The 14,680-nt window shown below is 49.1% G+C and overlaps 1 protein-coding gene across 7 annotated transcripts in view; it reads right to left on the reverse strand.

Annotated features, from left to right (window-relative positions):
- Window positions 1–307: 307 nt before the first annotated feature.
- Mtcl1 (microtubule crosslinking factor 1) overlaps window positions 308–14,680 on the reverse strand; it is a 111,423-nt gene continuing 97,050 nt past the window's right edge. For 3 of the 7 annotated variants that reach the window (XM_021149621.2, XM_029471427.1, XM_029471426.1), the window contains 4 exons: window positions 11,452–11,730; window positions 9,537–9,568; window positions 6,052–7,591; window positions 314–1,486 (listed from right to left, as the gene is read on the reverse strand). In XM_021149621.2, coding sequence (XP_021005280.1) covers window positions 1,292–1,486; window positions 6,052–7,591; window positions 9,537–9,568; window positions 11,452–11,730 — 2,046 coding nt within the window. In that variant the 3' untranslated portion in view covers window positions 314–1,291. Of the gene's footprint in view, window positions 1,487–3,776; window positions 3,834–6,051; window positions 7,592–9,536; window positions 9,569–11,451; window positions 11,731–14,680 lie in introns of all 7 variants that reach the window. The other 4 variants (XM_029471429.1, XM_029471428.1, XM_021149620.2 and 1 more) reach the window with 3 other exon arrangements.

Genomic DNA, 14,680 nt, shown 5'->3' on the forward strand with positions numbered 1-14,680 from the left:
GAAGGGAACGGTTGGGTTAATGAAACTTGAAAGCCAGAAGCTCTGACCCTTCAAAAACAGGTCTGTGCTCCTCCACAGTCTCTTTGGAACCCCAACCCACAACACCAACACGCTGGGCTGCAAAATCTGCACGGAGACAAGAGTGATGCCTACCGCTGCTGTGTCCCTCTTTCCTAGTATGTGCAGCCCTTCCTTTAAGTCCCCTGCACTCTGTCTGCTACAGGAAAACCCAGAGACACTTTCCATTTAGAGCTGAAGAAGATAAGCGGGAAGAAGGAGCCAGCAATAAACGGTGACACCAAGACCCTGTTGCTTTCTTGTAAGGACTTTATTTCCATGTCACCGTGGTCTCAGGCTGACCTGAGGCACCTTTGTTTGTCTCGGTTTGGCCTCCTTATGATTTTTTTTTTTATAGTGCTTTTCCTTAAACAAGAAAAATGTCAAGTGAGATTTGTACACCGTCAGTTAATGTTTTAACAATAATTAAAAAAAATGGCGCCATTGTCTTACTGGTACAAGAGACCAACAGCAACAGTACACACGGTACAAGGAACTTCACAACAAGTTACAGTGGACTGGACCGACGCACACGCAGGTGAGGGCAGGGACAGAGCAGTGTATGTACAGTTGCCCGAGGACGTGCGGTCAGGCTGGGCAGATGGGTCACGTAGAGTCTTAAGTCTATCTGAAGGGCTCCGTACCTTTTCAGCAAGGTTGGCCTGCATCCTTCCAGATGACAGACACTCTCGTCTTCTGGCCTCACGGCCTTTTCATTACAAAAAGTTCACTGAGTTAAGACAGTCTGAAGCGTTAAGAAAGACTCCTGAAAAATTAAGACTGGACAAAATAAAATTTAACTTAGAACACTCTGAACTCAACATGGAGAAACCCAACCAGAACGGAACAGTGCAAATTCAACAGGCAGGCAGAACTGAGAACAAGGGTGCTCGGAATCTCTTCAAATGTACATTTTAAAACTCTTTAAATCTATTTATACCTTATTTACCTTTTTTTGTTTAATATATCATGTGTAAAAAAGATGGGAGACAAAAATAGTTTTCTGAGCTATGAAAAAAATGACTACAGGCACGTTTACTGTTTCATTCCTGAAACATCTCAGTTTACCAGGTTGAACATTCAGTAGCCGTGTGTTTTTAAAAGCATCCTTCGACCTTGAGAAAAGGATCTACGTCTTTCCTTTGGGATGGAGGTTGGCTGATGGCGGTGATGGTCTGGTTATGCAAATTACAGTGAACTATTCCGGCGATCATCCACGCAAGCTTGCATCCTGTCACGGGTGTGGCTTCTCCTCTGGCGGGTCCTCCTCACCGTGTTCCTCCATGGACATCGGGTGTCCGGGTGACTGAGACTGTGAGGCAGTGGGGGAAGGTGGGGCCCAACGGGATGGAAGGCGGCGGTTTGCTGGTCTCTCTGGCCTGGAAAAGCAGGGCTCTAGGGAGGGCGCGAGCGCAGAACAAGGCAGTTCCTTCAGAGCCGAGAGAGGGAGACAATGTTACTCAGATCTGCAGTGTGTCATGTGGGCCACAGTCCCAACACACTCCAAACACACTGGAGTCAAATGATACAGACCAGGCAGCCTCAGCATCTGAATGAATGATGTACTGCATGCATGGAGTAACTTAAAATGATAGGTTAAACACGCCACATGAATGATTAGTGATGCGACCTATTAACGAGGTGACAGAACACAGCAACACTGTGACACGGGGCTGCTTTGTAGGGCATCTCCAGAACTGGGCTGGAACAAAGAAGTAACGACTGGGGACACTTTGTCCCCAGCTCACCCTTGAGCCTCTTGAAGGATCCTTTGAGCTACTGAGCTGGTCTCAAGGGATCTTAGGCTACTGAGGTCCACAGTGACCTAGGGTTACATCCACAGTGACCTAGGGTTACATCCAGCCGTAGTAGCAAAGAAATTCAAACAGAACTCTGTTTATTCCAAGCTGATTGTTGGCAGGCTAAACAAACTCCCACAAGTTGTGGAAGAAAACCCGTTGGATCCAGAAATTTTAATTGAGGTCTAGATTTCTTTAATGACTCCTCACCGTGGTGGTGATCTTATGACTAGAGCTATGCCACGCTTGTCTTTCACTCACTGTGACGAGCTAAGGGCTGATCATGTGACATACAATATCGGGCCATCTGTGGCTGCTTGCTTGTTTAAAAGGAATGTAGGGTTATGTGTCCTTCGCCTGCATGTCGGGGATCAGGGATTGTGGAAAGCTGGGTCACATGCAGTGTGGCTCACGGATGATGTCGTAGATAAGGTCCCACAAGAAGTCAAGAGGCAAACTACCAGAGTTAGACGTGACTAACAATGAAAGACCCCAGATGATGAGGCTGGGAACAGTGGGGGTGGAGGAGCAGAGGCTGTGTCCGGGGGATGGGTGGTGGTTCTCGGGGGAAGATAAAACATGGCAGACGATGCTCGGAGATGGTCAGGGAGGATGGCATGACCCGAGGGCAGCCAGGGACCAATGGAGTAAAGGGGCAGAGTGTTTCCCTTATTCCTGAGGGGTCAGCAAAAAAGGAAATATTAACACTGAGGTCATTCCATCAAATGCCTGGTTTGGGCAGGCAGCTTACCTGACCTAGGAAGAGCCCTCTCTACACCATTCATGTATGCTGATGGTACCCTGATAGCCAGGATAGCTACCACATGGACACACTCAAAGTCAGGGTGCTGCTGTATCTATCTCATTCATCATCTCATAGTGCAGGGAGGATCGGGATGGTCTGTGGAATCCATGTCCCCGTACCCACTACTGTCAGAAGGAACATGTGCCCCTAGGCTGCATGTTGGTGCGGCTTCAGGTCTAGCCAGCTCCTCTTCCCACTGAGGGTGAACAGGAACAAGCTGTTCTCAGAGACCACCACACCCTCCTCACTAGCATCGGTTTTTGCAGGAAAAATCACGAAACCATGCTGTCCAGGAAATGAAATGAACATTTTCCTTATAAGAACAGCACACAGAAACAAGCAATGCTGTCTGTCATCCAGAAACCAGTAAGCTGGCTTTGCGGGAAAGGTCTCCCCCAACCCCCTGCTATGGGGACACACCTTTTATCTAATGGTAGCTAGGTCCCCCCCCCCTCCAAGACATTGTTATGTTGAGTAGGCTGGCCTCACACTTAGATATCTACCGCCTCTTGCTCTCTAGTGCTTAGATAAAGGTGTGCGAGCTCTACTTTTGTTATTAACTTCAGGTAGTTCGGGAGGTGACTGCATCCTTGACCCTTCCCAAAATGCATACATTCTTATAGGTCTCACTCAGGAACAGGGATGTCTGTTACTATTCATTCGGTTTGTATTTACCAAGAACTTACTTTTTCATCAATGGACTGACTTGGAAGGACAAGAGACTTTGGGGTTTACTCTTGATTCATGTTTGTTTGAAAAACAAGAGAGAGAAGGCTTAGCACACTATGCAGGCCATACCCCAGCCCACGGCATCACCAAGATGTGAGTGAGCAGTGGTGGGTAAAGCCAAAGACTCTCATAGGCAAGACCCAAGATGGTCCCTCCTGGCCAGTGCTTCTCTGTTGAACTACACGAGAGGAGAAACTTTAGCAGAATCTATATCCTAAGTAGTCCACCCTGGAGGTGGGCAAAATGGAATGTCTGAGCTCAGCGTCTGTCCCTTGGGGGTGAGAGTGGACGTCCACAGATGAGGATGAATGCCGAATGCCAACCACGAGTACATCAGCTACACACACAGCTCTATGGGCGGGTGGAGGTGGGGAAGAAGCACTTACAGTGTGAGGCAGGCAGGGCTAGAGTCCCCAGGGGGCAGTTAGTAAGACAGTTTGGTTCTGGACAGACAGACAGAGAAAGAAGAGAAAAAAACAAGTCGGTTGGAAAGTGTCTCAAACAAAACAGTACAAGTAGAGCCCCTGCTCCAAGATGGCATCCAGGAGGGAGTGGTGGCCTCTGTGTTCACTCAGAGGGAGACCAGGCAGAAGGAAGCCGTGGCTCAGCTCACAGGGCTGTCTTCTGCTGTGAGTCAAGACACTGGAGGAAGCAGAACCAAGGGGCAGGGTCCTCCCAGCTCTCTGACAGAACTTCAGTGGCAAAGGGAGGGAGGACAATAGGAGGGCTGGCCATATGGCCTGCGTTGCTCTGATCACCACAAGCTATAGCTGCCCATGCTCAACCGTTCCTTCCAGGGTACATTAAGCTCTTGGAGGGAAGGGTGCCACCTATGTTGCATCATTCTCTCTGCACATCTCTGCCTTGCTGCCAAGTTTTGAGAGAGAGGGCAGGGTCACTTGAGGGGTGAGGAGAGCAGGGGAAGAAACATTTCCTGTCTTTCAGATGTTGAGATTCCAGTGAGGATACCACACAGGGTGCTTGGCACAGGCGAGGAAAAACACCAACAACTCTGCTTATCTGGGCGTGAAAACCAGGCCTGGCACACATTCACCAAAAGATGAAAGGCGATTTCCGATGGGACTACTGTGACGGGGTCAGTCCAAACAGCAATGACTGATTCTCCTGGCATCTAGAACACGTGAACATCTGAGAGAAGGGGGAGAAACCATGTCCTCTGGGCTATCTATGTTCGTAGGTTGCCCTAAACATTCCCTGTCAAGAATACAAAGGTTCTTTTGTGCCCCAAATAAATCTCTAATACGAGTAGAAACTCAAGGTAGCCAACTGATGATGCCTTAAAGCAAGCTCTATATTAACTGAAGGCAGAGTAGACATATACAGACCCTCCCAAGCCACGAGATGAGAGAAGACACCGTTTGCTACCTGAGAACTCATACCCTACGATGTCCATTCTTCTCAGAGCATGTAACCAATCTGCCCTGACAACTCAGACCTTGGGAAGAGCGGGTCAGAGGACTGCCGTTTCTCTAGGCAACTGTCAAAATCAATACTGGTTGACCTACTTCTGGTTTGAACTCTATTTTGCGTTAAGTACTCCTTGGAAGGCTAGCCTGGGAAGCTAGTCATTTCTCCCTCCACGTGTAATTTGAGGGAGACAAAGGACAGAGACCTGTCTCCTCATGTCACCAGGAATCCAGGGCTGGCGCCATGCAAGGAAGTGGTGAGTAGCCCGGGGCATCCTGCTGTCTTCTGTCTCCATCCTTGCTGTAGGTGGGCCAGACTTGGACGATGCTCAGACCCATGCAGACATCTGGGATCCTAGGACTTGCAGTCATGTGACTACTTACTGGGCAGACAAACTCGGTCAGCACTGCAGTGACAGTGAGGCATAAATCCTTGAGGCTGTCACCACTCTTATTATCAGGCTGCTTCCTGTTAGTATAGACATGGGATTTTCCTTTCTTTCTCTCTCTCTCTCTTTTTGAGACAGGTTCTCATGACATAGCCACACCTTCCTCTGCCTCCCAAGGGCTAAAGTGCAATACCACTGTGAGTGTCCTTGTTTGTTTGTGGTTTTGTTTTGTGTTGTGTTTGTTTTGTTTTTGGTGCAAGAATACCTGTGGGCATCCATATCAGAAGAATCCAGTGCTAACAGACTTGTGCCACCATTCCCATGTTCTATTAGGGCACACATTTTTGTCCCTACTGTATCTACAAACTGCTGATCTGTACTGAGGTGGCCTGAGAATCCAAAAGCTCTTCTTGTAGTTCCCAATGAAAGAATTTTGAGTCCGTGTTATCCACATGCACTGTTACATGCTCCTCACACAACCACACATAAAGAACTACTGGGTGTATAGAAATCCGGACAGACAGACAGACAGACACACACGCATGCAGTTTCCACTTACTCAATTTCTACACTTGCACCACGTCACACACAGAGCAAATATACACTAGATCAAGAAGAGTCATTTTTAGCCTGACCAGAGGATGAAGCCGGAATAAAGCATGTGTTTACTATTCTGGGGACAGGTAGAATAAACTTGCTTACAAGGGTCTCTGGTTCGTCTTTCTGCCTGTTCCATTCCATCTTCACTCCACTTCTGCCCTAGCTACACGGACTCCACTCCAGGCTTCCTATGCTGGGAAGCCTAAGGCAGAGCTGATGGGGAAGGGAGCAGTTACCCAATTTACCTCCATGGATCCTGGCTCGGCTGGCACTGGTTCTCCGGTGTGGCTGTCGCTGGTGAGACCTGAGGAGCCATGGCTGGCTTGCTTCCTCTCCTCCTTTAAGGCATGCTCCAACAACTTTTTGTTGAGGATCCGGGCCACATTCTCAGTGAGCGTGTAGCCAGGGGGCGCAGATAAGTCCTGTCTCACTGGCGTGCTCTCTCCTCCCTCCTCCCTGAACGTCTCAGAGCCTACCCCTAGGGGGCTGGGCGACCTCCCTCGGGAACTGGTGCCCGTTTCCTGGCCTGGACCCAGCTCCTGTCGAGGTTCTGCTGACCGAGATCGGCTCCCAGCCCGCACCCCGACGGGACTGTGGTCGATGATGTTAAAGAGGCTGGAGAGGCCATCATTGATGGTGGTGTGCACAGGGCTCTCCCTCGTGGTGGTGGAGCGGGCCCAGGCTGACTCGCTGAACCCTTTCTGGGGTATGCCTGGTGAGGTCCTGCTATTTGGCTGGTCAGCTTTTGAGAGGGGCTTTCTCTGAAGTTTGGGAGAACCGTACTTTGGGGAGCAGCAGGTGCGTTCAAACTTGGCCTGCACCTTCTCAATGGCAGGGGCCACCTGTCTGCTCCTAAGGCTGCGGGAAGGAGAAGACACGGGTGTGGTGCCACCGCCGGCTTTTGGCGTGAGACACTTGTGGGGGCTGCTGGTGACGCCGCTGGCACGTAGGGCCTCGGTCTGCAGGCCCACACTGATTGTCTGGATGGTCTGTGTCCCTGCTGTCCTGGACCCATTGGTCTGGCAGGCCATATCCCTGACGTGTGGCTCGGCAGGACCGGCACAGATGGCATTCCTGACAGAAAAAGCCACCTCCTTCATGTCATCACTCATGTTCTTAGACATATCTAGGCTGTTCAGAGGGGAGGCAAATCCCAGGGAGGGGCAGATAGGTCTGTCGAGGGGGCGAAGAGACCCCTCCACACAGTCCCGGGGATGTCTGGGTGGCGTGCAAGGCCACCTGTTGAGAACAGGTTCTGGATGACCCCCCTTGGCATCTGCCAGGTTCCCTCTTGCTCTGCTCATAGGAAAGGGGCCCTCGGGGTCCGCTCGGCTCCTGCCCTCGCCACCTGATGCTATACTGTCAACCCGGCGAATGGCAGGCGGGCTGTGCAGCACATGCACACCAGACTGCTCAGTGAGGACATGGGTCCGCAGCGGCTGCTTCTGGCAGTGCTCCGGGCTGGTCATGGTGTCTGTCGTCATCGTGACACTTGTGGTCAGATACCAGGAGGGATCCGGACAAGGCTCTGTGGTGGCTTCATGCCCCACCCGCCCCACCTCGGTCCTGTCTGCCCAGGGGTCTGGAGGCCGATCGGCCTCAGCCCTGGGGGATGTGTAATCCCAGTCATTGCTATGGAATTCTTCGATGTACTTCAAGTCGTCAGGAGACAAGGGTGGAGTGACATCCTCCTTGCTGCCAGCGGAAGGTAGCCCCTTCTCAGGCAGGAATGGAGAGACGTCCATCAGACGCTGGAACTCGGACATACAGGACACAGACACAGCCCTGGGGAAAGATGCAGAAAAGAAAGGTGTCAGCTCCTGGGCCATGCTCTGCACAAGACAGACCCATGGAGGTGCCTGCCTCTACCTAACTCGTAAAGCATGGGCCAGTCACTTGATATCCTCTGAGTGGCTGATACACTCCCCCAATGAATGCCCTCACCATTACTGTCCTCTATAGGCGACAAACTCGCTTAGATCTGTGACCAACGATAAAGGGGGAAGACAAGTGTGACAAAGCCATAGTTGGACATTGGTAGCCAATGCGCATGAACGCGAGTGTGGACTTCCTCAATGCTGGCATTTTTTAAACTCTGCCTGTTTCAATCAGACATAAATTTGTTGAATGCTTTCCATGTGCCCATCTGCCAACACAGAGGTGGTGGGTGGCCTACTGGACAAGTCAGAAGGTAGCTGGGGTATACATGCAGCCGGTCTGCCCACCTGGGCAAACAAATGCTCAAACCTGGATGTGCCCGCCACCTGAGGTGACAGAAGCTTTGTGACCTGGAATCTCTGGCAACTGCAGCCGAAGTGGGAAGGCAAAGTGGACACTCTCACATGTCATGAGCTTCCCCTCACCTGAGAGAGTTTATACCTGGGGTTCTAGCATAGCCCTAGCCATGCCAGAGGTGACCCCAGATCCAGCACACAGACGGCTTCTCCACAGAACCTGTTAACAATAGGCCACGCTGAGGCTACCCGGTGAGCAAGCGTGTACTCTCAGTGGTGTCTACACAGAACCACCAGTGGAAGCAACGGGTGGGGGCTCCATGGCTCTGGGGTGAGCTGGATGGAGGAGTGCAGAGAGGAGAGAGAATGGAGGGACACTTAGAAGCAGCCATGTTGGAGAGACAATAAGACTGGGGTGTACTGGAAGCATGACTGAGCACCTCCTGATGCAGATGTGGCAGGACTGGCCATACTGTTAGAAGTTGGAGGGTGCACAGCCAGGGGAGGGGGCCAGGACCTCCGTAGTTTTGTGTTGGACATTTTAATGCTGTTTAGAGATTATGATCCCTGTGTCGACTACTTCTGAAATCAATAGAAGCAAGTAAATAAAAAACATGGTCATAGTGCATAAAGGCAACAGAAAGATGGGAGGCCTGGACTATCAAAGGCGAGGATTCACAGCCTCCGCCTTCACCTTCCACACAAAGATAATATGCTGCTATGGATGCTGGGGAGCTCTCAGCAGTGACAGCTGCGTGCTACTCCTCTGTGTCAGATGTGACTGATTCCCTGTGTGCCCGTACACGTAAGCTACCCAGAGAAAAGAGAGCATCTTTCAGAGAAACCGAAGTTCTTCTGTTTACAGATGTGGAAACTGAGGCCCTCGGAACAGATCATTAAGAGGGATATGCAAATTACTTCCAGAGCCCAAGCCCACATGTGGACTTCGCCATTGCCCGGGGCAGACCAGAGAAGAAGGACAGATCGTGCCTAGGCAACAATCTTGATGGTGTGGACAACAGCCAGCACGGGCTGGCAAAGAGACACTCCTTTAGAGCCTCCGAGTTCACCCAACAATAAAGGATAAAGCTGGAAGCGGCAAACTGCCAGGGAAACAGCACCCGATGGAAATAAAATCTACAGAGGGAAGAAAAGCAAACTTGGAGAGCTCCCATATCCATCAACGTAAGGGAGAAAGGCAGAAGCAGGGAGCTCAGACCGGCAAGCACTAACGTGAAGGGTGGCAACCCCAGTCTATTCCCCTCAGGAAAGCCTCTAACTACAAGCCCATGCATAGCAAGTCCAACACCTCGTGGATGGAGGGGCTTTCTGAACTTTGCAAGAAGCAAAGTTTTCCTTGGCTCGTTTAATAGCGGGCCTTTCCGAACACTCCTTTGGACACAGCATAGAAAGCATATGTTACCCTTTTTGTTGCTAAAACTAAAAACACAGCATGTCAACGAGATGCACGATTTAAAAGCCATACATCGACTTACCTCTGAAGATTGCCCTTGCGACTCTCTTCTTCCTGTAAAGGGGAAACAAATACTTGCTGGAATCAGTCAATCTTGGCTTCCTAGGAATCCTGTCTGGGCTAAAGTGACTTGTTCTGCTCCGATCCCTTAAGGTGGGGTTTGGAATGCTCACGGAGGAGGCTGAGTCCTAAGCCACTGCCCTGAGCCCTTTGAAGCCGACCAGTAAAAGCAGCATCCGAAGCATCACGGATAGGGTAGGGTAGCCTCTGTAGTCTCTTCCTGGAAGGAGGAGGTGCCTGAGCGGGAGACCTGACTGAGCTTGTTGAGCGAACGGCTCTTGTGCATTCCTGCGGAGACCTCCTGACTTCGTGGAGTTCAAAGACCTTGATTCAGAGCAATTGTGGTGCGCGCGCGTGTGCGTGTGTGTGTGTGTGCGTGCGTGTCAGGGTGGGAGCAGAGGGTAACAGTGAGAAGAGAGTTGGGAGCTTGATGTCCTCCAGTCTAAATCTTGCCATGGAGGTTGGTGTGGCATTCTTGGGGATAGGACCCCCCAGCTTGCTTTTTAGCACTCTCGATTACAACCCAAAGAAGAGTAACAGCAGAGAGAGCTGTGCTGGCCAACAGCACCACAGACGCACAGGTTGTCTGTCTACTGGGAAAGGACTCTCAAGCCAACATGGCTTGGAAGCAACAGTCACTTGACAGTAATGAAACCGTACTCCTGGGAACAGGAAGACTGAAGGGTGCCCCTCCTCACAGACAGCATGTCTCTGTTTCTGCTGCACAGAGGAGTAAAGTCCCCACTTTGACCCTGTACCCTCTCTTCTATGAAACTGGGCTATATACATTGCCTGCAGATCTATGGGCAGGGCTGACAAACGTTCTACCACCCCAATACACACCACTGGGATTAAGGTGTGTGACGTCACTGACTGCATGGTTGAGCATCCCTCAATCCGAAAATTTGTAATAGGAAATACTTCAGAATCGGAAACGCTTCCAGTCCCGACATGTGTTTCACACACACACAATAAACATACTGAGTAAGACTGCCTCCAGGTTTTGTGTATAAGATGTATACAAAACTCAAAATGATTTCTGGGTTTGAATTGATTCCGATCCCTAAGACAACTTATTATGTGCATGCAACTACCCCAAACTCTGGAAGAATTGGAAATCTGAAACCCTGTGCTGTGGTTTGAGCACTTTGAATCAGGTACATTCAAGTCATATAACGTCTCCATATTTCAACACTATCTGAGGCGAGTCCCTGTAAATATGAAATATTTGAAAAACTGACATCCAGTGTAGCCACTATTAACTGGTTCACATATAATGATCCCTACACCCATGTCCCCATTCCATCCTCCCAGGTTTATTGAGACAGCGTCTCATTATCCCTATACCAGTTTTAAAAACAAGGTTTAAAAAAAAAATCATCACTGGAAAGAAATGTAACAGAAATTTGGTGGCTCTCTAAAGTCACTCATTTGGTAATCTGATTGTTGGATGTTTTTCCCCTTTGCCCAGAATAGCATATTTATAATAGCTGCCATTTAGTGATTGATAGCTATCAAATGTTAAGAAATTTCTTAATACAGAATTACTTCTCAGCCATTAGCTTTCTAGAATCAGAAAACTGTACTACAATTTCAAGAAGAGTTGAGAAATACACATTTATTTTCCTCTTTTGTGTTTTGTTCGCCATACTTTTTCTTAAGAGTTACGCAGCAGGACCACAGTCCAGCGTTTCAGCAGGACTGGGGTCAGGTCCACCAAACAAAGCCATCACATCGCCAATGGCAATGGTTCACATGGCTCAATGCACAGGTTGTCTGGGGAACCTGATGAGGGGGGACTCTGCTCAATACTAGCTGCACTTAATGACAGCTCCCTCCAGCCATTAGGAACCTCGGGGAAACAAACCCAGGCTGACCTCGGCAAGGCAGTTCCTGAGGGGTGGTGGATCCTCTGGATCATCATCCAGGGACAAAGCGTCCAAGTACAGGTTCTCACTGGCCGAGCACCTGTCCGACTCCTTCAGTTTGGAGAGTGGCCGGTCTTCAAATGGGATGGAGTCAGTGTCTTCACAGGGCCACATGGACACGGGTCGAGAGGGGTGGAGGCTTCCTTGGTGCGGGTAAGGGCGTGTGTCGTCTTCCCTTCGGCTGCAGAGGAAACTGCCACTTCTCCGGGGACTTTTCTCTTTCTGTAACTGAGGGGTGTTAAAAATGAAAATAGTCAGCTTCCATTTTTCAGCATGAGAATCTCTCTAGGACCATCCTTTCCTGCTGTATTGAGTTGCCTGTGTCTACCTGTAAAGACTTGGCTGGAAGCAAGTGTACAGTTCTGACCTTAGTTTCCGAATGCCCCACAAGATCGCAGATGCTTTCTGAAGAAAAGCATGCTTTATACCAGGGCTGCAGAATCTGATTTGCCACACAAGCCTCCCTGATGTTCGGAGGAGTCTTTGCTCTCGTTCTCTTTATTTTTGTTGTAGTCGTATAATTTATTTATCAATTATTGCACTCGTGGGAAATTAGACTTTTTTTTTAAGTTTAATGGGAATAAGTATCAGGTTTAATACTTTCATTTGCAATTACCTCCAGGACTTTAGTTATGCTCCATAGAATACTTTCATGGATGGCAAATTCCTGAGATGAAGCGCATTTTCCTAATTGATTCAAGGGGGATAACAAATTCTATATATAACTCAAGTGATTGAACTGGAGTATAACCACGTGGTGCTAAAGACGGCTTTACCTCTGCTTGAGAGGGTTAGCTATACAGATGGCTAAAGATCTAGCACGCTTGTGGTCTAGCTTGGAAAACTGAAGTGGCAACAGGCAAGCACTTCTCGGAGTGAGAAGATTGGAGATGAAGGGGTTGAGGATAAAGCCAGTGAGACTGCACGTGCCTAGCATTTGCAATGCCCTGCTCCAAATCCCAGCACTTAAGAAGGCAGGGCCTGTAGCTGCGGATGTATGGCCTGCTGGTTTGTCAGCAGACGTGATTTCTCAGTTGTGGCTTAGCTCAGTGGAGATGAGCGGACAGGTGAGTTGGCAGAGGGGATTGGTAGATACAGACAGGTGAACTTGCAGTTGGAGTGAACTTGCAGTTGGAGTAGTTTATCAGAGAGCTAGCTATGTAAAATCACAGAGGACCAATGAGGTGTGGCTCAAAGCTCCCCCCATCCCCACCCCACTTATAGAAACTACAACTGAAGCTTGAAGGACTTTCCAATGAGATCCTCGCTGGTGTATGCTCCTAGATTGACCATTCTCTTGAGTAAGTAAAATTTCTAACGAAATCCAAAGTGGCATTTGGACTTCATTCGAAAGAGTGGCCAACTGAAGATTTTCAGTTCTCAAGTGCTGAGATGGTGGAAGAATTTCTAAAAAAAAAAAATCCCGGCTCGCAACATCCCTCAAATCCAGATAGATGGTTTTTGAGAGCATCTTTACAAACTGCGTCTCTGCAACCCAATTTGAGCCTACCTCCATAAGTTTGCAGAAGTGTGGCTTGTAATCCATCAAGGAGTAAGGTCTACAGGACACAAGCACCACTACTCAGTTTATTTCTCATTTTGGAGGTGTTCGCTCAGAAAGCTCTGAACATTATTGTTCATCTAAGAAAGGGGCAACCTGCAGCAAAACCTTAGATGGCAACCTGCAGCAGGTTCACTGTTAAATTGGGGAATAATCCAATCTCTTTGGGTTTGAGCGCAGCTCCCTCTGTCTCTTCTCCCCCTCCCTCAATCTCTTCGCAGTTCCCTTAATGATGCTAAATGCTCTGCTTTAAAAAAAATTATATAAAAAGGAAAGCTTTTTATTACATCCCTCTAACACGTGTCAGTGCCGTTCGAGTTTCAACACATGATCCTCTCCCAAGTTATTTTGGGCGAAGAATTAAGATGCAAGCATCGAGCTGGGAAGCCGCAAATGTGTGCCGAGGGTGTGTGTGAGGAGACGACTAAAGAGGAGAGCTATGAGCAGACGCGCTCTAACTCAGTAAAGTGGAACTTCAAAAATAAACCCGGGCGGCCAGCAGTAGTTCGCACTGAGGCTGCTGAGTGTCAGGTTTCCTTAAAATTAAAAAAAAAAAAAAAATAGCCATGAGCCAAAGCGGCCAGAGCTGGCAGTCCCTGCTGGTGAGATGCCTGCGTGCTGCTGTAATGGTATCATGGGTCCTTTAGCGGGTAGGGTTTCCCAGGGCTGAGTACCTACTGTACTTTCAACCTATGGCAGAACGACAGTTAATGCAAACAGAATATTTAACAGGTTCTATGCCGAATGATTAAGGACAGCAAAATCTCAAGGCTGTCACCTCATAACTGGGTGAGAAGAAGGTCACCCCTTGAACAGGTTTTAGAGGGTGAGCTGGCTGTTCAGGTTCTGAAGGTAGCTGACTTAGCTCCCTCAGTACATGGATAGATACGCTCAGTGGCTGAGACCTGGGAGCTGATGGGTCCTATGGGGAGATGTAGTGTGACGACATAAAAGCTAACTACCCCCCAGTCAAAAGTGAATTGAGATGAGAGTTCTTCTGCTAGGATAGATGAGGCACGCTGAGTGACCGTAGCCACGTTCTGACAGATGTCCACCATACGCACCGCCTCACGCGGTGTAGAAATTATTCGGGAGTTTAACGACACTGGAAAAGCATGAAGCACATGTTCTGCAAGTGGAAAATGGATTTAGTGCCATTTCTTTGTCCATATCAAGTTATCACAGCCAAGGTTATACGGCTTCCCAAGGAGTCAGATATCAAGTGGGAGCTGTGAGGGATATCAAGTTACATATTGGCTTCATCTATGGAATGTACAGCTAGACATTAAACCAGCAAGCAACAGGGGGAGCCATGAAACCTGTGCGTGCTTCCGCTTGTACATAGATCTCCGTAGGCTCTCACCTGAGCCGACGTCCTCCTTCAGATAATTCTGATGGCTACTGTATGAGTTTTCAAATAGGGCACTGAAATTACAAAACCCTTGAAGATGCTGAGTACTTTGGTGGAAATTAGATCCATTTCTGAGAGCTGCATCTGTATGTGTGCAGCATCCTTTCATCATGGGCCGCTCTGATAAACAGGGATATCCTGCCCAGATGCTGGGGTCTACAGAACAGGTGTGAGGGCCGGCCAGGCGGACGCTACAACACCTAAGA

Source organism: Mus caroli, chromosome 17 (genome assembly GCF_900094665.2).
Source record: "Mus caroli chromosome 17, CAROLI_EIJ_v1.1, whole genome shotgun sequence".
NCBI classification, from domain to species: Eukaryota; Metazoa; Chordata; class Mammalia; order Rodentia; family Muridae; genus Mus; species Mus caroli.